Source organism: Gobio gobio, assembly GCF_949357685.1.
Source record: "Gobio gobio genome assembly, chromosome: 15".
Classification (NCBI taxonomy): domain Eukaryota; kingdom Metazoa; phylum Chordata; class Actinopteri; order Cypriniformes; family Gobionidae; genus Gobio; species Gobio gobio.
In genome coordinates, this window is record NC_137108.1 from 12633765 (window position 1) to 12657909 (window position 24145).

General features: G+C 45.1%; 1 protein-coding gene across 4 annotated transcripts in view; it reads right to left on the minus strand.

Moving 5' to 3' along the window:
- Nucleotides 1-2250: 2250 nt before the first annotated feature.
- scgn (secretagogin, EF-hand calcium binding protein) overlaps nt 2251-24145 on the minus strand; it is a 93836-nt gene continuing 71941 nt past the window's right edge. The window contains exon 11 of one of the 4 annotated variants that reach the window (XM_079836896.1): nt 2251-3117. In XM_079836896.1, coding sequence (XP_079693022.1) covers nt 2989-3117 — 129 coding nt within the window. In that variant the 3' untranslated portion in view covers nt 2251-2988. Of the gene's footprint in view, nt 3118-16255; nt 17316-24145 lie in introns of those variants that run through there. The other 3 variants (XM_079836897.1, XM_079836898.1, XM_079836899.1) reach the window with 3 other exon arrangements.

Consider the following 24145-nt stretch of genomic DNA (forward strand, 5'->3'; position numbering starts at 1 on the left):
TTAATTGTTGTGTCTGTTCTCTTACTGAACTAAATTATTTTATTACTATTTCATAAAAATTAAAACGACGGTGGCCCGGGGCGGTGCCGGGGCAAGTGATGTTAACCCCACATAGCAACATTGTGTCGGCCCAGATCTGGCTCACTTCTGGCACTTGTGGAATACTGATCTGGCCCACATGCTGCGTGGAATGACGGCCCTTGAGTGGACCAGTCTTGTTTGCCAGATCTGGGCCACAAGCAGGCCATAACAATGCCACATGTCAGCCAAGAGCAAAGAAATAAACCAGAACTGGACCTTATCTGAGCCACGAAATCTGTGTAGATTAAATATGGAGTCATCTCAGCTTTAATAAGCCTGTTATCAAGCAGAATCACTGAAGGAAATAAGAGAACAGAACAAGAGACGAGCAGAAACACAAGAACTACACCTGACTTCAGCCACAGCCTTAGATGAAATCAACTGAAGATAAAAGAAGACATTAAATCTCTGAAGATCTCAGCAGAGGAGGATTAAACAACTCCACAAACAGCATTAACTGCTTTACACATTAATAACCAGACTGACTTTATTTCTGTCAGACCTCTACAGAAGCTCTTATTGAGAATTAACTGAGGTTTAACTCTAATGTTTTTCACCATGACAGTGATCAGTGTTTCCATTAGTTGGGCTCTTAACTCTAAATATGTGTCTGCCTCGTTTGGCTTCTGTGAATGTGTGTTGCTAAAACACATTTGAAGTGGCAAAGGAAGCTAAAGAGAAGTGACCACAGGTCAACATGATTACCTGATGATGGTTTTAAAATCGTCATGAAATCAATGATGTCATTTGGTTCTAATAATTGTGTTATTAATGTGCATTTTCATTACAAACCCTTGAGTTACTGAAGCATCAGATCTTGCAGTGTTTTAACAATCAGTTAGAAGATTTTTACAAACTTGAGAAAAAACAATTAACCTATAATGACTGGCAGACACACACAGACATCAACAATCAGCACATGATTCTCAATAATGGTGACAATCAAAAATGCCATGCTGCAATGCATGCTGGGGACCAGCATAGTACAGAACTCCCAGCATGCATTGCAGCATAAAAATATTATGCAGCTGAATTTTCCTATTATTTTGTTTGTCATCATTGATGAGATTCATACGCTGATTGACATCATAGATTAACTTTTTGTGCTTTTTAAAAGTCATCTAACTGATTATTATAATACTGCAGGATCTTGTGCTTCAGTGAAACAGGGTTTGTAGTGCAAATGTATTATTAACAACACACTTGTTAGGCTCAAATAATACCAGGAAATTTCATATATAAAATTTCATTATTAAACCATCATCAGGTAATGACATTCATCTGATGTCACTTCTCTTTAGTTTCCTTTCCTACTTCAAGTGTGTTTTACCAACACACATTCACAGAAGTCAAAAGAGACAGACACATATTTAGAGTTAAGAGCCCAACTAATGGAAACACTGATCACTGTTACGGTGACTTCAGATGAACCACATTAGAGTTAAACTTCTGTTAATTCTCAATAAGAGCTTCTGTAGTCGTCTGACAGAAATAAAGTCAGCCTGGTTAGTAATGTGTGAAGCTGGTAATGCTGTTTGTGGAGTTGTTTAATCCTCCTCTTCTGAGATCTTGAGAGATTTAATGTCTTCTTTTATCTTCAGTTGATTTCATCTAAGGCTGTGGCTGAAGTCAGTTGTAGTTCTTGTGTTTCTGCTCGTCTCTTTTTCTGTTCTCTTCTCTCCTTCAGTGATTCTGCTTGTTAACAGGTTTATTAAAGCCGAGATCACTCCATATTTATTATAGTTAGATTTTGTGGCTCAGATAAGGTCCAGATCTGGTTTATTTCTTTGCTCTTGGCTGACATGTGGCATTGTTATGGCCTGCTTGTGGCCCAGATCTGGCAAACAGGAGTGGTCCACTCAAGGGCTGTAATTCCACGCAGCATGTGGGCCAGATCAGTATTCCACAAGTGCCAGATGTGGGCCGTATCTGGGCCGACACAATGTTGCTATGTGGGACAGTGTTTTGCCTAATCTGTGTTAAAGAGAAAAGAATCACTTCATCTGATGTTTAAACTGAATAAAATAGCATTGACAGCTACTTACTGGTGTTTCACAACTGCTGTCTGAAAAGCTTTGTTCTATCCCCAAACTTGTGTTTAAGGGTAGGGTTAGGTGTAAGGGAAGTGTCAACAGTGTAATTAAAAATGTAACTACAGAAATTAATTTCAGATGTAACTACAGTGTATTTTTCAAAATGTAAGAACAATGTAAAAACATGTATGTACACAATAAGTGCATTGTATCAAATTATTAGTTTAAATGTTAGTACATAGTAGTTAAGACCACCTAATATAAAGAGGGTCCGTATAATTTATATATGGACTATAACTTCTATATAGTATATAGTATATATCTCTATAAATGCTAAGTTTATTGAAGAATAAGTTATCAAAAAGTGCATTAAAACATGTAACATTGTCTTTGACATGTAACATTGATTATATTAAGAAGAAAAAAAACACTAATTTGTATGAAAAAAACAACACTAATTTGTATGAGAAACATGATAACAATGCACTTAAACACCTGTTTGCCAATGGCATGGCTGTAAAAGTGAACAGCACTTGGTTGTAATGCGTATGTTCAGTTTTGGTTTTGTTTTCACGGTTTTCTGTTCCTGTTTGCCTGTGTTCTCTTTGCTAGTTTGTCTCCATGGTTTTTAAATGAGTTTTGCACGTGTTTGTGTCTTTACATGCTTAACAGATATTACTTTTATTGTTGCAAAAGTGGATGGTTTTAAAAGCAAAGTTATTACATTTCCTTAAATTAAATTTCACAATAACATATTTTGCAAACTGAGAGACAAGTGATACACAAGTTATACATAATGCTTTCACCTTCCAAATACAATTTTAAAATCCAGTGATCTATAGCAAAATTGAGAACTTCAGTCTGCATGTGAGGACTATGGCTTCAGCTTCACACCCAAACACAGGGCCAGCTCACTCTTCTGAATATTTCCATCTTTATTCACGTCACAGTGATGCAGCAGAACCTCACGGAATTTATCCAGATCCACTCCACTGATACTGGGCTGAGAAAAAGAAGAAGGTATCAGAATAAAGATGCAAATAGAGAGAAATGTAAAGAGAAAGAAACAAAGTGAAACAAAAAGCTGGCAATATTGACAAGTATTAGTAGTATTGCAATACAATACCAGGGTTGCCAGCTTTGGTTGCCTGGCTGGAGTGAGATTTTGATAACATGGGCTGAATCAGTGACACACACCGTTTTATGATTTTAACGATCCTAATTAGCAAATTAACCAAATACTTAAGCCAACACTCTAAAAAAAAAGAGTTTGAAATTGTACCTTTTAAGGTACAAGTGGCCGTCACTGGGGTGGTACCCTTAAGGGTACATTTTTGTACCTCTAAGTCAGGGGTAGGCAAGTTCGGTCCAAGAGAGCTGCTGTCCTGCAGAGTTTAGCTCCAACCCTACTAAGCCCCCACAGTTTAAAACTCATGACTTAGTCAGTGATGAGTTTAGTCAAACATTTTTCTTCATGACAATTTTTGTTTATGGATTCTTTTGATTTGAACTGATTATGTGTTTTGTTAACAATGTAACAAAAACCACAAACTTGCATAAAAAGCCAAGAGTCAAACTGCCCAACTAAACGAAACACTGATCACAATAATGGTGACCAAATATTTTCAATAAAACATCAACATCTAAACCTCAGTTAATTCTCAGTAAGAGCTTTTATAGATGTCTTTCAGGGTTGGAGCCAAACTCTGCAGGACAGCGACTCACTAGGACCGAACTTGCCTGCCAATGGTATAATTGTACCCAAAGGATCAATTGTGTACCTTTAAAGGTACAGTTATACATTTTGTTCCCCAAGGAACAAAATTGTACCTCCACTGTACCTTTTTTTCTGAGAGTGTAATGTTATACTAGATGCACTTATTTAGAAACTATTTGTGTATGCACTGTGTGAAAAAAAGGTGAAGTATATACATGTTATTAGGCCTGTCGCAATAATCAATATATCAATATATCGCACAATATATGTACATGACCTCAATAATTTTTTTGTGACGCAATATATCGCCCAGTATGTTTACATGATAATGAATGTCACCAACATTTTACTCGTTATAGTGTTTTCCTGACCACTACTGACAGTTTGGAATAATAAGCCCAAATGGACTCGATTTGAAAGCCACAATCCCCTGTTCCGGTGCACATATAAATGTCAACGCAGAATGATGAGTGAATGAGAGGGAAAGATTTCATCAGAGCCCCTCGGACGGAAACAATAGCAGGATCCGCCACTTTCACTCCCAGGTCAGCACTGTTTGAAACCATCTTTTGGTGTTCGCAGGAGGATTGGCACTGGATCAAGGAATGGAGCGGGATCATGGAATGACTTTATACAGAGGTAAACATATTCTCTCCACGAGTAGCCTCTTATCTCTGGTAAATCCAATATTTGGTCACCCTATGCACCAACCCAATAGATGGTATTTAGGCCGGTATCATCCAGTTTTGAGAACTCAGCCTACTCACAGAATCTGAGGGAGTATTCCCCGAGAGGAAGTCCTCAGTGGTGGAGGTCAATGAAGGTACTGCTGATACTGCTGATAAATCCATTGTTCAGTTTATGGTTAGTTCTTCTGTCACATGGGTGCAGGGCCATGCACAGGAGGGTAGAGCCACTACCCCTCATCGGCTGAGGTGACCCTCTTGCCCCCCTCCCCTCCCTCACCCCTAGAGGATTCCCATAAAAGCATTCTGTTTAGCTATAGATCCACTAATTCTGCTAATCTGTGTCATGTTTTCCCACTCACTCCGTAACATCTCTCACAGTCTGTGCCCGCTCTGTCGTGGAGACGATAGTTCCAGAATGTTGTCCCATTAACAGGTAGATTACAAACTACAATCCACATTACAGACAATAATTAGTAATTTGGTAGTTGTATTTCTGTCGGTAACATTGGGTTTGAAATGGTTTGGTTAATGACATTCTAATACAGTTTTTTGTAACAACATGAGGGTGAGTAAATAATGACAAAATTTACATTCTTAGTTGTTTTTCTTTTCTTTTTGGGTGAACCCTTTAAACTATTTTCAGGATTATTGAAAATCATTTTTATTTTGGCCATGTACTAGGGTGACCATATTTTGATTACCGAAAACCAGGACACTCGGCCCGGCAATGAGTTACTCAAATGATACTCGAAGTTTACTAAAAGATTCCTGATTAATTTCAATACATTTAAGCCGCGTTTACACCGCAGGAACTTTTCCTAGGAACTAGGAACATTGGGATGGTACTCGGTTCCAGGTAAATATTTCCCCCTCGAAACTACCCTGCTCGCGAGGTAGTACTTTTTCAAAGTTCCGGAACTTTCGGGAGTGGGACTTGGGCGCTGAACATGCTGATTGGTTGAGCTCACGCAGCATTTTATTTTAACCGGCATTTTTAAAAGTCTTGCGAGGTTCGTTCTGCGTTCAGTAAATATCAGTCTTGCTCTTTCTGTCCGATGGCGCGCGTTGTCTCAGCAACCGCACGGTCAATGTCCATAATAGCTGATAATAACATACGTTTTCTTATTTTAAATCTAGCTTTACGAGCTTTCAGAATACGCTTTAGTATCAGTGCTCGTCTCTTTTTCACCGTTTTGTTAATTACATATTTAGTAAACCAATACATAACTAGCAAAAGTAGCGCTGCTTCCATCTCCTCCATACTAGTTATTGTTGCAGAAAATATCGCACAAAAGATGATTACTGTCCGTCGCTGACTGGGAGGAACAGCCGCGCGCAGTCCCACGTCTCTGGACTAATTTGCCTAATCTTCACGGTACTTTAGACCGCAGTGGAAATGCAGACAGTAGCAGGTCTGGGGGAAAAAAAGTTCCTGTTACAAATTGTTCCGGGTAATTTCGGTGGAAACGGGGCTTTAAAGGATGCCCCCTTTGTATGGATAGAAAATTGTTAAATTAGGGCCAGGACAGGACTTGTAAAACAGGACATGTCCTGGGACAACAGGACGTTTGCTCACCCTACATGTACTGTATCACTCTCTACACACTGTAAAACCTAACAGTTGTATGTACCAAAAAAAATGAGTTCACTGCACTCAAATATTACTGAATGTTTTGTTAGACACAATGACTGAAACAGAACTCAAACTGAATGAGTTCTAGAACATTTCTAGTTCCCAGCATGATAATTGGATAATAATTGTATTGTTAAGTGATTAAATAAGTGATAATTGCGTATTGGTGGTGACACCTGATGATGGTAATGAGCAGAATCACTGAAGGAAAGAGGAACAAAAGAACTACAACTGACTTCAGCCACAGCTTTAGATTAAATCAACTGAAGGATAAAAGAAGACATTAAATCTCTGTAGATCTCTGCAGAGGAGGATTAAACAACTCCACAAACAGCACTGCCAGCCTCACACATTACTAACCAGACTAACTTTATTTCTGTAATTTCTATTATATTGAAAATAATAGTTTTGTTTGAATTCACCATGATGGTGTTCAGTGTTTGCTTTTGTTGGGATCTTGACCCTTGACCAAACATGTTTTTCTCTGGCTGCTTTAACTGTGTTTAAGAATATAAGTTAAAATAAGTTATAGAACATTTAACATTAACATTTTACAAGAATATAAGTTATAGAACATTTCTACAGTGTAAAACCCAACAAGTTAAGCAAACTCATTTAATTTGAGGAAACTGATTACCTCAATTAAATTGAGTTTAAAAACCAACAGTTATGAGTACTTTAAGGTCATTTCAGTTGAGTTCACTAATATACATTTTTTTAAATTATTCTTAATATATGTTGCAGTTGAGTAATTAAGTGATTAATTAAGTGATGATTGGGCATTAATTATGATCACTTGATGATAATGAGCAGAATCACAGAAGGAAAGAGAAACACAAGAACTACAACTGACTTAAGCCACAGCTTTAGATGAAATAACAGAATATAAAAGAAGACATTACATCTCTGAAGATCTCAGCAGAGGAGGATTAAACAACTCCACAAACAGCACTACCAGTTTCACACATTACTAACCAGACTGACTTTATTTCTGTCATTCCTGTTTTAATGAAAATAATAGTTTAATTAAAGTCACCATGATGGTGATGAGTGTTTGCTTTAGTTGGGCTCTTGACCCTTAAATCTTTAACATTAGTGTTTTGCTCTGGCTGCTTTAAATGTGTGTTTAGAAAGTACATTTGTTAAGGTAAGGAATGCCAAGAGAAAATGTGATTAGGTGATGTTGGCTATACAATGTTTTTGGTATAATCATCATGTAGTGGCTTAAGTCACTGATCTCACTCAGAGTCTTATGCTCTGGTTATAGCGGTATTGTGATGTTAATTTTTGTATTATTAATAATAATGGCTACATGATTAAACAACACAAAATCCAGCACTGTTGTGGTAATTGAATAATATGTAAGATTTCAAAACCTTGTAGTGCTCAAAAGGTTTTAATCTATGGCATTACTTAGACACACACAGAGATCAAGAATCTGCGTATGCATCTCAACAATGGTGACAATCAATGAAAAGCTTCATGCTGCAGTGCATGCTGGGTACCACCGATCAAAACTCTCTCATGGGTCCCAGCATGCATTGCAGCATGAATAAATTATGCATCTGAATTGATACATTTTCTTTGATTCTTACTATTTGCTTTTACTTTTGCTGTGTTTGTGATGTTTTTGTAGCTTGTTTTATGTTCAAAGTTGATCTTTATCTGACTTGAATTTGTGATGTTAGACTTGAATAGTCAATATATTTCCCATATTTGTATATGTCTGATATTAACTGAGAATTATATATAAAAAAAAAAAAATAACTACGTGCTTGTTAGTAAAAAGGTTGTGAACTAGTGTTCAATACAGTGACAAGTCACGTGGCAAAAGAACGAATGACTCAAACGTCAAACCCAAAAGACTCGTAAGAACTAATCTTTTCTGTTTCCGTTACTGACAGCATAGACTCTATGGGACTGACAGGAAGAACGATAGACTCAAACCCGAACTCGAAAGAACGAATCTTTTCTGTTTCCGTTACTGACAGCATAGACTCTATGGGACTGACAGGAAGAACGAAAGACTCAAACCCAAACTTGAAAGAACGAATCTTTTCTGTTTCCGTTACTGACAGCATAGACTCTATGGGACTGACAGGAAGAATGAAAGACTCAAACCCGAACTCGAAAGAACAAATCTTTTCTGTGTCCGTTACTGACAGCATAGACTCTATGGGACTGACAGGAAGAACGAAAGACTCAAACCCGAACTCGAGACTCGAAAGATGAACTAATCATTTTTGTTCTTTCCAGTAGATTCAGCGTAATGCGCATGCGCGGTCAACACAAAATGAACGAATCACTCTCTGAGACAACTCGGTAGTCCTGAGTCATATTAAAGATTCGTTCAAAATGAACGACACATCACTATTACACAACCATCCTGGATTTTGTGCTGTAAAATCACATAGGTTCTATAATGAATAATACAAAAATATTATAATACAAAACCTCTATAACCAGAGCATTAGACTCTGAATGAGGTCAGTGATTTAGTCACTACATGACGATAATATCATCAGCAACCAACACCAGCTGATCACATTTTCTTTTGGCTTTTCTTACCATAACAAATGTGCTTTGTAAACACAGTCAAAGAAGCCAGAACAAGAAATGTTATGTCAAGGGTCAAGATCCCAACAAAAGCAAACACTGAACACCATCATGGTGAATTCAAACAAAACTATTATTTTCAATTTAACAGAAATGACAAATAAAGTTAGTCTAGTTAGTAATGTGTGAAGCTGGTAATGCTGTTTGTGGAGTTGTTTAATCCTCCTCTGCTGAGATCTTCAGAGATTTAATGTCTTATTTTATCTTCAGTTGATTTCATCTAAAGCTGTGGCTTAAGTCAGTTGTAGTTCTTGTGTTTCTCTTTCCTTCTGTGATTCTGCTCATTATCATCAGGTGTTCATCACTAATGATCAATCATCACTTAATTAATCACTTAATTTCTTGATTGCAATGAGTGTCTTATTTTAGTGAACTCAATTGAAATAAGCTCAAAGTACTCATAACGTCTCGGTTACGTATGTAACCCTCGTTCCCTGAGGAGGGAACGGAGACGTACGTTAGTGACTAACGAATGGGGGTTTCGCTTAGAAGCCAATCATCTTCGAGTATTCAACAGCGCCCAATGGCAGTGCCAATGCCATGGGCATGCGGAATTTGCATGCGTAACTCCGCCCCACCTCGTGGGTATATCAGGAAGTACGCTGGCAACATCGCATTATGTTACTGCTGCAGGAGCCAAGACTGAACTCCGCGTTCCAGGCAGCACAGCTGACGTGGCAAAGGAAACGTACGTCTCCGTTCCCTCCTCAGGGAACGAGGGTTACATACGTAACCGAGACGTTCCCTTTCGTTCAGTCACTACGACGTACGTTAGTGACTAACGAATGGGGGTTCCAATACAACAACGCCACTCAGCTGTCGTCCAGTGCCCTGTGTAAGTGTGAGTACCCTGTCGTAAGACTAGTATGGACGAAGGACTCCCACTTATCACAGGATTACCAAGGTACACTGGGAAGCATATCCCAGTGAGGGAATGCCAAGATGCCTACCGTAGGGAGGGCTTAGAGAATACACATATGACCCGCTGAGGGCTGCATATGGAAGATCACTAGGGTACCAGCCGAAGGTGGATTTTTAACCCTAGGGGTGCCAGGGACTTGCCAAGGGAAAGACACCTGCTCACTGAGGAGGCTTACGGTGGAAATACTCGTGTGGGGGTCGCCGGAGGGAACCATGCACACGGAGCACCTGGCCGGACATGAGGGTCTGGGCTCGAAAGGGCAGACTGAACTGATGTCGGCGTAAGCAGTGCTGGAGGAGCTCAGGGCTCTCGGGGAGCTCACCAGAGGAAAAATATCGCACGTATCCAGTCCTAGGAGTGGAATGGCGAGCAAGCGAAGACACCTGAGTCTGGCCCATTACCGGCCACCCGTAGGGGCGAGTACATAGTCGGACACTGACTCCACTCGGAGATTGTAGAATCTGGCGAATGTGTTGGGTGTCGCCCAGCCTGCAGCTCTGCAGATGTCTGTTAGCGAGGCGCCATGCGCTAGAGCCCAAGAGGAGGCCACACTCCGGGTGGAGTGTGCCCTCACACCAAGGGGACACGGTCGGCCTTGCTGCTGGTACGCCAAAACAATGGTGTCCACTATCCAGTGAGACAACCTCTGCTTTGAGAGAGCACTTCCCTTCCGCTCTCCACCATAACAGACAAAGAGCTGGTCTGAGGTCCTGAAACACCGCGTCATGTCTACGTAGGCGCGGAGAGCGCGTACTGGACAGAGCAATGCCAAGGCTGGGTCTGCCTCCTCCAAAGGCAGCGCTTGCAGGTTCACCACCTGATCTCGGAACGGAGTGGTAGGAACCTTGGGCACATATCCGGGCCGGGGTCTCAGGATCACGTGAGAGTTGGCCGGCCCGAACTCAAGGCACGCTTCGTCAACCGAAAATGCTTGCAGGTCCCCGACCCTCTTAAGCGAGGCCAATGCGGTCAGCAGAGCCGTCTTCATAGACAAGAACTTAATCTCAGCCGACCGCAAAGGCTCAAAGGGAGGCCTCTGCAGAGCACTTAAGACTACTGAGAGGTCCCAAGAGGGAACGAGAGGAGAGCGAGGAGGATTCAGTCTCCTCGCCCCCCTCAGGAACCTGATGATCAGGTCGTGCTGACTTACCTTTTTGTCCCCCAGGAGATCGTGGTAGGCAGATATTGCGGCCACATATACTTTAAGGGTGGAGGGAGACAGCCTTCGCTCCACCCCCTCCTGGAGAAACGATAGCACAGACCCGATCGGGCATTTCAAGGGGTCTTCTTGGCGGGAAGAGCACCATGTGACGAAGAGGTTCCACTTCAACGCATAGAGGCGTCGCGTAGACTCAGCTCTAGCGGAAGTGATGGTAGCGACCACCGCAGGTGGAAGGCTACTCAAACCTGCCGCGTCCCGTCCAGAAGCCACACGTGGAGCTTCCAGAGCGCTGGAAGCGGGTGCCAAAAGGTGCCCCGTCTCTGAGTGAGGAGGTCCGGTCTCAGAGGAATAGGCCAGGGAGGGGCTGTCGCAAGGAGTAAAAGTTCTGGGAACCAGGTCTGGCCGTGCCAATACGGGGCGACCAACATGACCTGCTCCTTGTCCTCCCTGATCTTGCACAGTACCCGTGCAAGAAGGCTCACTGGGGGAAACGCATACTTGCGTAGCCCTGACGGCCAGCTGTGCGCCAGTGCATCCGTGCCAAGGGTGCCCTCGGTCAGGGAATAATACAGGGAGCAATGGGAAGAGTCCTGGGAGGCAAACAGATCTACCTGTGCGTCGCCGAACCGTTCCCATATCAGCTGGACCGTCTGGGGGTGGAGTCTCCACTCTCCGGGGAGAGGCTGAATCCGTGAGAGCTCGTCGGCTGCACGGTTCAGGTCACCCGGGATGTGGACAGCACGAAGGGACCTCAGGCGCTTCTGACTCCACAAAACGAGATGGCGGGCGAGTTGAGACATACGGTGGGAGCGTAGACCGCCCTGGTGGTTGATGTACGCTACTACGGCCGTGTTGTCTGTCCTGACTAGTACATGTTGACCCCTCAGCAACGCTCGGAAGCGGTGCAGGGCGAACCGTACTGCCAGTAACTCGAGGCAATTGACATGCAGAAGGCGCTGGGGTCCTGTCCAGGAGCCCGCGGCTGCTTGTCCATTGCACATGGCACCCCAGCCCGTGGATGATGCATCTGTTGTCACAACAACATGCCTGGAAACTCGTTCTAAGGACACTCCGGTCCGTAGAAAGCTGAGGTTCGACCACGGGGTGAGTGTCTGTAAGCAGGCCCGAGTCACTTGTACCCGGAGCGTGCCAGACCGCCATGCCCATCTCGGGACTCGATCGCGTAGCCAGTGCTGAAGCGGTCTCATATGAAGCAATCCGAGCGGCGTTACCGCGGCTGCAGATGCCATATGCCCCAGGAGCCTCTGAAACAGTTTCAGTGGAACCGCACTCTTGCCCTCGATTTGACGAAGGGAAGTCAGCAGAGACTGCGCGCGCGCGCTCGAAAGCTGCGCGCACATGGCGACCGAGTCGATATCCATACCGAGAAAAGAGATCCTCTGCGCGGGGCAAAGTTTGCTCTTCTCCCAGTTGACCCGAAGGCCCAGACGGGCTAGGTGATGGAGCACCAAATCTCTGTGTCTGCAAACCTGCTCTCGAGAGTGACCCAGTATGAGCCAGTCGTCGAGGTAATTCAGGATGCAAACCCCGTGCTGCCGAAGGGGCGCAAGGGCTGCCTCGGCAATCTTCGTAAAGACGCGAGGGGACAGAGATAGCCCGAATGGTAGAACTGCGTACTGATATGCCCGCCCCTCGAAAGCAAACCGTAGGAACGGTCTGTGCCGAGGTAGAATGGAGACATGGAAGTAGGCGTCCTTCAGGTCGATCGCTGCAAACCAATCGTGTGGACGAACGCATTCGAAAAGGCGTTTCGCTGTCAACATCTTGAACGGAAACCGGTGAAGGTAACGGTTCAAGACGCGCAGGTCCAGGATTGGCCGTAGCCCACCGGTCTTTTTGGGTACAATGAAGTACGGGCTGTAAAACCCGTAATTCATCTCGGCTGGAGGGACAGGTTCGATCGCACCCTTCGCCAGTAGGGTGGCAATCTCCGCTCGCATGACGGGGGCGTTGGCCCCGATCATGGTGGAACGGACTACCCGGAAGCAGGGAGGAACCTGTGCGAACTGAATCGCGTAGCCGCGCCTGACGGTCCGCGCGACCCAGCGGGACAGCCCTGGAAGCTGAAGCCAGACATCCAGAAACTGCACCAGCAGGGTCATACGGAGTACAGACGTACCCGGTGAGGGCTTGCAGCGATGCAGCGTCACCGGCCCGGACATGGGAGGCTGAGGGGCGTCCCGGTGCGGGGACACGGTTGACAGCTGCGTCCTGACAGAGGAGACCAGGGAAGGACGCACGTTCCACTGGGGTCTGCTCTGCCAGGAGGCTGGCGACAGAGTGGGATGCGAGTGGCGGGACCCGTGGGTGGCGCGCACCGTCATCACCGGACTCTGTGGGCTCAGGGATGGGAGTGTTAATTCTTTCTTTGACCAAAATAGGGTGCTGCTGACCCGGGGGCCAGCAGCTGAACAAAGGATTCTCCCCCGGCCCTCCACCGGGGGAAGGAGTGGTCCTGCTACCATCTCCTCGAAAGAATTTCCCATCCCTGAGCCGTCTGTCTCAGGAGCGCCGCTTGGCCTGGCGTTTAGCGGGGCGGCCTGAGGGGACTTGGGCGCCTTCCTACGGCTTCCTCCGCGACCCGGCCCGGGTGAAGGCTGCTGCTTGGACCGGGTGGGAGGGGCGGGAGCCTTAGGAGGGCGTCCTCGGCGTGGAGCAGACTGAGGCGACTGTGCCGGCGGCTGGGTGGAGGCAGCAGCTGGCCGCCGGGGCAGTACGTGTTTGATAGCCTCAGTCTGCTTCTGGGCGATTGAGAACTGTTGGGCAAAGTCCTCAACCGCCCCGCCGAAGAGGCCGGCCTGGGATATGGGGGCATCGAGGAACCGGGTCCGCTCGGTGTCCCGCATATCAGCCAGGTTCAGCCACAGGTGACGCTCCTGGACCACATTTGTGGACATCACTTGACCCAGGGAGCGTGCGGTCACCTTCGTCGCCCGGAGAGCGAGGTCGGTGGCGGCACGCAGCTCATTTAAGAGCCCCGGATCAACTCCGGCCTCGTGCATGTCCTTGAGGATCCTGGCCTGGTAGACCTGAAGGATCGCCATGGCATGCAGCGAAGCGGCAGCCTGCCCCGCGGCTCTGTGCGATTTCGCCACCAAGGTTGATGTGAATCGACAGGCTTTGGAGGGGTGCTTAGGATCACCACGCAAGGTTGAAGCGCTCTGAGGACACAGTTGCATCGCAACAGAACGTTCAACTGGAGGGACCCCAGTGTACCCTTTAGCTGCCGCCCCATCGAGGACGGAGAAGGCGGAGGAAGTCGCCGAACGTTCACGGGAAGACAACGGGGACTTCCAGGACCGCGCGAGTTCCTCATGCAGCTCGGGAAAGAAAGGTATTGGGGGCGGGGACTGACTGTCGTCAGCGCGGGCTCCCAAAAACCAATCGTCGAGCCTTGAGCGTTCGGGACAGGGTGGAGGGTTCCACTCTATCCCTAGGCTCGCGGCTGCCCGAGACAACATGGCTGTCAGCTCTGGGTCCGACTCGGGCAATGCTGGCGTGCCCGAAGGCGGCAGCACAGCCGAGTCATCATCCTCAGAGGACTCGAGCCCACCTTGTGATGCGGTGATCGACATTGCATCTTCCTCTGGAGCGCCAAACGAGACACGCGGGGGGGCCGGAGCCGGCCCCGCGATCTGCATCTGAACGCTCGCGGGTTGCAGTGTGCAAGACGGGGGTGTGGCCCGAGGCATGAGCGTCGGGGCTTTGTTCCACACCGTAACCGTCAGGTCACCCTGACCACCAGCCGAAGTACTGGGCCTCTGGGACTCAGTAGATCGGGGTGTGGTAGAGGGGACTCTCACTTCATTACGAAGGTCATGGAGTCTTGACCGCAACACCGCGATGGTCATGTCCCCGCAGTGGGAACATGACTCATCCACAAACGCTGCCTGGGCATGTTGAAAGCCCAAACATACCAGGCAGTGTGTGTGCCCATCAGAGGGAGATAACGACCGACCACACCCAGAAGTACACGGACGAGACATCCTGAAAAGGACACGTCACGTGTAAGCTCTTTTAGGAGAGGAAGCCTCGCAGAGAACGCCGAAGCGCCCAGGGACCACACACCAGCTGTCTAGCGGACCACTGCGCAGATCAGCAGGCAGGCAGTATGATGATCACTGGAACGTGCCGTAACACCAACGCCTCTGGAAAGCTGTTCGTCTCGAAAAGCTGTCGAAGACTCAGATCAGGCTTGAAGGAGTGAAGAGATCCTCTTGGCTCCAAAGCAGAAACATAATGCGATGTTGCCAGCGTACTTCCTGATATACCCACGAGGTGGGGCGGAGTTACGCATGCAAATTCCGCATGCCCATGGCATTGGCACTGCCATTGGGCGCTGTTGAATACTCGAAGATGATTGGCTTCTAAGCGAAACCCCCATTCGTTAGTCACTAACGTACGTCGTAGTGACTGAACGAAAGGGAACTATTGTTTTCTAAAAATTTTAATAATTAAGGTAATCTGTGTTCTCAAATTTAATGAGTTAGCTTAACTTACTAGATTTGACTTTGTGTGTGCTATTGTGAGCTACACACTGTAAAACCCAACAAGTTCAGCTAACTCATTTCATTTGAGGACACCATTACCTCAAACCATTTAAGTTTATAAAAACCAATAGTTATGAGTACTCTGCACTTATTTTAATCAAGCCCATTAAAAAAGGATATTTCTTAATATACAATTAAACTTTACACTGCATTCAAATACTTTATATAGCTGAACCTTCCCTATATTGAGTAAAACAGCTGAAATTACAAACTTTAAATGAACTCAGAGTGCTTGCAGTTACTGCTAGCTCATAGCTGGGCTCAGTCTAATTCCTTCCTCCATACATGTTTGCAAAAATTTACTGTCAGCCACAAATCAACCTGAAATTGTTGATAATCTAATTAAAAAAGAGCTAGATAAAGGATATATAATAGGTCCTTTTAGTAAATCTCCGTTTCCTACCTTCCGCATTAATCCTATAGGTATCGCCACCAGGAAATATTCAGGAAAGAAAAGATTAATTATTGATCTCTCTTCTCCCCACAATTCTTCTACACCTAGTATTAACAGCTTAATTCCGGAGGATATATTCTCTCTTTCATACGCTACCATAGATCACGCCATTCAATTCATCAAAACAGCAGGTGAAGGCGCATGGTTAAGCAAAGCAGACATAACAAACGCATTTAAAATTATGCCGCTACATCCTTCACAATGGCACCTTTTCGGTGTCAGATGGAGATCTAAAATGTAGTTCTCAGTGCGTTTAACTTTCGGCTGCCGCAGTAGCCCTAAGATTCTCGATTGTCTCTCGGAAGCTTTATCCTGGATTCTGCTTAACAATTGTAAACTCCCTTTCGTTTTACATTTATTAGACGATTTTCTTGTGGTCGATTTTCCCAATTCTCCCGCTGAGCGCTCTCTATCTAAACTCAAGAGAATTTTTTCAGAGTTAAAAATTCCCTTGTCAAAAGAAAAAACAATCGGTCCATCTACTCGTCTCAAATTTTTAGACATCATATTGGATAGCAAAACAATGCACCTTCCCTCCCAGAAGAAAAGCTCAAACGCATTCGCCAAATTATCTCCAAATTCCAAACTGTTCGGTCTCTTTCGAAACGAGATATGCTGTCTTTATTAGGTCATTTTAATTTCGCTATGCGAATTATTCCTCACGGCCGTGCTTTCATTTCCAGACTCTTAGATTTGTCAAAAACAGTTGACAATCTAAACAATCTAATCACGTTAGATGAAGGATGTCTCTCCGAATTACGTTTCTGGACCCACCTACTAATGAATGGAACGGAATATCTTTCTTTTACAACGACAGTTTTGAAACTTCCAGCTCCCTCCAATTTTTTATAGACGCCGCTCCATCCACAGGTTTCGGGGGTATGTTCGGGAACAAGTGGTTCGCGCACAAATGGCCGTCCGAGATCAATAGCCTTGTCTCAGATATTAAATCTACCGCGCTATTCGAAATCTACCCCATTATCATATCATGTCTACTCTGGGGTAATGAATGGTCTAGGAAAAAGATAACTGTTCTGTGTGATAACCAAGCTGCCGTGGAAATAATCAACAAAAGCCGTTCATCTATTCCTTTTATCAATCGTTTAATCAGACGCCTTATCTGGATTAGTATCACAAAGAATTTCATTCTTAAAGCCACATTTATTCCAGGTTTTTTCAATAACAAAGCTGACGCTCTTTCCCGTTTTAAATTCCAAGAATTTCGCTCCCTCTGCCCAGACGCCCTTCCTTTCAGCGCCCCATGCCCTCCTTTTTGCCTAACGATTCTAGATTGAATAGCCTCGCCTCATACCTGACGGAAGCAAAAGAACTCATGAGGAAGGGAATGGCATCTTCATTGCATGGACCGAAACGCAACAAGCCTCTTCAAACATCCCGCTATTCGTCTGCTATTGAACGGTATCGTGAAGACTTCTCCTGCAACCAAAGACAAACGGTTACCCATTACTCTAACTCTTTAGCACAAATTGCTTCTCCGTCTTAAAAAGGGTGTTTTCGATCTTTATACCAACACACTCCTAGAGGCAGTTTTTCTTGCAGCCTTTAATGGTTTCTTAAGGTGCGGGGAATTCACATGCAAATCCTTACAATTTAATCCTGATATAGATCTTACTATAGCCGATCTCACATTCTTCAAAAAACATTTTTCTTTACTCTTAAAGCACTCAAAAACGGACAAATCCAATAAAGGGTCGCATATTTTAATATCCAGAATTAATTCTGTGTTTTGCCCTTTTTCTTCTATGTCACGATATCGGCAATCCCGGAGAAACGCCGCCCCCCAAGACCCGCTGTTCCTCACAGCAGACGGCAAACCAATCACCAGCGCCTGGTTCTCCGCTAAACTGAAACAGCTATGCCATCTTTGCGGATTGAACGGCGAAGTATACACCCCTCACTCTTTCAGAATCGGCGCAGCAACAACAGCCGCTCCGAGAGTGCCATCCGCAACCCTTAAAGAGATGGGGCGCTGGAAATCGTCAGCATACGAACAGTACATTAGACCTAATTCCAAAGACATCTTGAAAGGTCAAAAGCAAATGAGCATTTAAAAATAAATAAATAAATAAATAAAATCAGGTGGGCTCCAGTAATTCCATACTTAAAAAAAAAAAAATCATCCAGTAATTTCATAAAAAAAAGTAAAAAAAAAACACTACATCTATGCAATAAGTAAGAGGTAAGTCCATTAGTGTTAAGCCATTCGGCAAAGCTGGCCTAGGCACACATAGATAGCCGTACACACGCTTATAGCTCTAAGGAGCAGCAGCAGTACACATATTTTGGCGTACAGATCTTCAGTCATGAAACTCTATTAATCGCCGATTGGTTCTTTCAGTTCTACGACACCAACCAATCGGAGGTACTTCCTCATTTACGTGGCTTTACTTATACTGTATCCTAGCAGCTATCCGCACGCTGCGCAATTATGAGAACTCCGATAATCCCACCTCCTCCCCAGCGCCACCTGTAGAGATCTGCTCGGGGTTACATCATTCTGTAGCAGCCTTCCTTGTGTTATCTTGACTAAGCTGAACATTATGTATTTGCTCAGCAGCAGCAGCAGTTACGTAAAAAAAAATTACGTAGGCTAAAAAAAATAAATAAAAAAAAATCTGAAATTTCATATATAAAATATATTTGAATTTACATAAATACATTCTTCTTCTTTTTAACCCTTTCGCACGTACGATCACACATTCACAAATGTGATTAGAACGGTCAGTGCATCACGTTCATTCAAATGTAAATTCAAATGTGCTTTCGCATTGGCTTGCACTGAGCCAGAGACAGGCGCGCTCAGACTTGTCATAAATCACAACTTTTCAGTGTTTTCAGCCACATAATGTTTATTTTAGGTTTCATACATATACGTACTAAAAAAAACAATACATTTAGAGTTTGTAAAATACACAATGATGAAAAATGAAGAGGCAATAATAATCCTTTCCATTATAATTAGTTTTATTCATATCAGATACACATTGTGTAAGTAACTTCAAAGTTTACTCTATTCTTCTCCCAGTTCACCTGCCACTTGCTTTTATGTATTTTGGGAGAAGTGGATGAATTCACGTCTTGAAAATCCAACAGATCCGATTTTCTGAACTGCGCCTGCGGTGGCGATGGCGGTGCCAATCGTGCATACAGCTCAACTAACGCGATCGTTTTAAAGGTGTTTAAACGACAAAACACTTCCACTTGTATATATTTGACAATCATAATATCAGATATTTCAGGCCATATCTAACAAATTTGTGAATATTTTGAATAAAAAAGGAATGACATAAAAGCAGATCATCATTCATTCAGCTCTGTTGTTGCTGCGGTGTGTCACGTGACAAGCAATGACGCGTCACCATGGAAACCATAAAGTGACACATTAATAATGGTCGCTTTGAAAAACTCACGCTGGAGGGTCAGCCAGAATGTTTTAAATTTACGTGTGAAAGGGTTAAACATATGAGCGGATTAATAAAATTGTAAATTAATTTCAGATAAATATATATATATAAAATTAACCATAAAAATCCGTCTCACATCAGTGACTGTCATGACGTCTCCACCGGGGTCGCGTGACTGTGCAGTTGGCTACATTGTTTTATAATTTAACCGTGAAAATACATTTTATTTCACAAAGAGCAAGAAACAAGCAACAGCAGTATGGATCGTTTTTTAAAAAGAAAAGCCCCACAAGAACCGGACAGTTTTTACTTTGAAATGGAGCCTCAGCCTACTACTTCCTCCACCAGCTCTGAGTCGGCACCAAAGGTCGCAAAGGTAGACAAGGCTAAAAAGAGAACATACAATGATAATTACCTAAAATTTGGCTTCATCAGTACTGGGGATGCAACATGCCCTCTCCCTTTGTGTCTAATATGTGGGATGAAACTGTCAAACCAAGGGATGGTTCCGAGCAAACTTAAAAGACACCTGACCACCAATCATCCATCACTTGCTGACAAGGATCCTGAATATTTTGTTAGAATGAAAAGTCAACAAAGTCGTCAAGAACAAATGATGATTAAATCCGCTAAAGTCTCGGAGAAGGCACTGGAAGCTAGCTACCTTGTAGCTGAAATAGTAGCTAAAACAAAGACGCCTCACACTATTGCAGAAACTGTAATTATGCCAGCATGTACCGCAATAGTGAACAAAATGCTAGGGCCTCAAGCTGCAAAAGAAATTTCAAAGGTCCCACTGTCGGATTGTACAATAGGGAGGCGAATCAATGAAATGTCTGTGGACATTGAAGATGTCGTTTTGGGGAAAATCAAGACAAGTGGACATTTTTCTTTACAACTTGATGAGTCAACGGACGTGAGTGGGCACGCTCAGCTCTTGGCAAATGTTCGGTTTGTGGATGGGGACCGTATTAGAGAGAATTTTTTATTTTGCAAACCGCTGCCAAACAAAACAACAGGAGAAGAAATTTATCGTGTGACAACTGAGTATCTTGAAAAGGGAGGATTGAGTTGGAAGAACTGTATTAGTATCTGTACTGATGGTGCAGCTGCAATGACGGGCTGCGCCAAAGGTTTCATTAGCAGGGCCAAACAGCAAAACCCTGATATACGAACAACCCACTGCTTCCTTCACAGAGAGGCACTTGCTTCAAAGACTCTCCCAAAAGAACTTTCGGACGTGCTTGACAGAGCAGTGGACCTTGTTAATTTCATAAAGGCGCGCCCGTTAAAGAGCCGTCTGTTTTCGATTCTGTGCGAGGAAATGGGGGCAGAGCATCAGAGCTTGTTGCTACACACGGCAGTCCGCTGGCTGTCACGGGGGAAGGTTTTGGGCCAATTGTGCGAGTTAAGAGAAGAACTCAGAGTCTTTTTGACAGAAGAAAAATCTGCATATGCAGAGCTGCTTGCAGATGAACAATGGTGCCTAAAACTCGCGTATTGGCAAAGAAGAAAACCTCCTCTCCTCGTCTGACAAACTGCGTGGCTTCAGATCTAAGCTCACACTCTGGCGTTCCTTTGTGGGACAGGGCAGGCTGGATATGTTTCCCCTGTGCAATGTGCATGTAAACAGCAGTACAATTTCTGATCTCATAACCCAGCATCTGAAATCTCTCGATGAGCGATTTAATCATTATTTTCCATCGGAGTCTTATGCACAGTTTGACTGGGTCCGTGATCCTTGGAGTTCAAGCGCTCTGGAGAGTGCAAAGGACTGGCCACTGCCAACACAGGAGCAACTGATGGAGATCAGGGAAGACCGCACATTGAAAATGAGATTTGGGGACATGGAATTGGACAGGTTTTGGATTTCAGTGAAAAAAGAGTATCCAGTGGCTTCAAGTAGCGCTGTTGCTATTTTGCTACCCTTCTCCACAACTTATCTGTGCGAACTGAGCTTTTCAAGCCTGACGTACATCAAGAACAAGTACAGGGAGCGACTGAGGACTGTGGACCAGGAGCTCCGTGTCTGCCTCTCATCCATCCCTGCCAGGATAGGGCGGCTGTGTGCGTCGCACCAGGCTCACGTCTCTCATTGATTGTGGTCACCCCCACCCCCGGCTTGTGTGAGCGCGTATGTGCACTGCATGCGCGCATGTAGATGTTTCTCCATCTCTCGTTGCGGATTATTTTTTTGTGTGTGTGGGTGTATGTGGGTGTGTGTGCATGCGCATATGGCACAGATGAAAACAAGCACTATATGGAAAAACATTCCTGCTTATCTCTGGTGCATGGAACATGGATCTTTTTCTTATCGTCAATATGTCAAGATGGCGCCGCCGTGCTCGGTCGCCGTTCAGGTCGCTCCGCTAAGACTTTGCTTTTATTTATTATTCTACTCTCTTTTACTCTCTATCTTTTCCAACGGATCGTCTGCTTTGATCTGTTACGACAGCAAAACACTTCTGGAAATTGGTTACCGCTACACTGACCTGTTTCAGGACACTTTCTCCAATCTTCCATCTGAGATTCGCCGGGACGCCGAGTTGAACAATGGCCACTCGAGTCGACGGCGAAGATTCAAAAAACACCGCGGGAAACGCGCTGGGATCCGCAACAGACTGAGAAAAAGAGCATTCAGTCCTCCTCTCCCGAGCATTTTGCTCGCAAATGTCCAATCCTTGGAGAATAAGATGGACGATCTTAGAGCCAGGATAAGTTTTCAACGGGACATGAGAGACTGCAACATCTATTGTCTGTCCGAAACATGGCTCACGCCAGCGGTCCCGGATACAGCCGTGACGCCGTCCGAGAACTTCTCTGTTTTTCGGATGGACAGAACAGCCGAGGCCGGGAAATCTAAAGGCGGTGGAGTGTGTTTCATGATAAACAAGAAATGGTGCGATCCTAGGAACATCTCCATTCTTTCGCGATCCTGCTCGCCTCACTTGGAACATTTAACTCTCATGTGCCGGCCTTTCTACCTACCGAGGGAGTTTTCCTCGGTCATCGCTACTGCCGTTTATATTCCACCACAGGCAGACACGGGGCTGGCTTTATCTGCCCTCCATGATGTGACCAGCGGCTTCATAAACAAACACCCCGACGCTGCTTTCATCGTCGCGGGTGATTTTAACAAAGCAAACCTAAAGAAAGTATTGCCAAACTTTCACCAGCATGTCTCCTGTCCCACACGAGGAGCAAACACACTGGATCATTGCTACTCTCCGTTTAAGAACGCCTACAAAGCTCGTTCACAGCCAGCTTTTGGCAAATCGGACCATGCCGCCATTTTCCTCACACCGGAATATAAACAAAGGCTCGTTCAAGAGCCCCCGGTGAGGAGGGAAGTCAAACGCTGGTCATCCCATTCAGAGATCACGCTACAGGCAGCTCTTGATGACGTCGACTGGGACATGTTCCGCGCGAGTTCTGAAGACGTCAGCGAGTTCACAGAAGTGGCGCTCTGCTTTATCAACACACTGACAGAGCAAGCCACACAAACATTAACTATAACGTCCTTCCCTAATCAGAAACCGTGGGTGGACAGTTCAATCCGCACTGCAGTTAACACGCGCACTATCGCGTACAATGCCGGTCTCCAAACGGGGGATATGAGGGAGTACAAAGCTTCATGTTACGCCCTCCGGCGCGCCGTTAAAGCCGCAAAACTCCGCTATAAAGACCGAGTGGAATCTCATTTCCAACTCAACGACTCCAGGCGGATGTGGCAGGGACTGAGGACTATCTGTGCTTTTGGAACTAAATCCTCTGCAGAGGTGAGAGCTGATCCGTTGCTGGTGAACGAGTTAAACTCTTTCTACGCTCGCTTTGATGGTAATCGCGGCAGCGCGACTCCGGCGAGTGACGCGTCAGAGAGAGTCCCTCAGAGCAGCAACGGTCACGTGATCTCTGTCTCGGAGGACGAGGTTCGGAGGGCACTCAAACGTGTGGATGTCAGGAAAGCTGCTGGGCCGGATGGTATTTCAGGTCGTGTTCTGCGGTCCTGTGCTGATCAGCTCGCAGGGCTCTTTACATCCATATTTAACGAGTCCCTTGCTACATCTGTTGTCCCCACCTCCTTCAAACGATCCTCCATCATCCCTGTACCTAAGATCAGTAAACCCTCTTGCCTAAATGACTATCGTCCAGTGGCTCTCACATCTTTAGTCATGAAGGTCTTTGAGAGACTCATTAAAAACAACATTTGCTCCTCCATTCCTGACACTTTGGACCCTCTTCAGTTTGCCTATCGTCCCAATAGATCGACTGAAGATGCCATCTCTCACGTCCTTCACTCCTGCCTCACTCACATCGACAGCAAAAGTGGGAACTATGTCAGGCTGCTATTTATTGACTATAGCTCAGCCTTTAACACCATAGTTCCCATTAAGCTAACACACAAACTCCTGGATCTAGGCCTGAATTCTTCTCTCTGCCTCTGGATTGAAGATTTCCTCACTGGCAGACCCCAGGCGGTGAGAGTAGGCCAGTTCACCTCCACCTCCATCACCCTGAGTGTTGGAGCTCCACAGGGCTGTGTGCTGAGTCCCCTGCTCTACTCTCTCTACACCCATGACTGTTTGTCCACACACAGCTCCACCTCGATCATCAAGTTTGCTGATGATACTGTTGTCCTGGGTCTCATCTCCAACAACAATGAGACGGCATACTTGGACGAAGTGGAGCAACTGACATCATGGTGCCAGGACAACTGTCTCTCTCTGAATGTTAACAAGACCAAAGAACTGATTGTGGACTTCAGGAAGAGACAGCATCGGTCATACTCCCCTCTCATGATCAGCGGGACACCGGTAGAGAGAGTGAGCAGCTTCAAATACC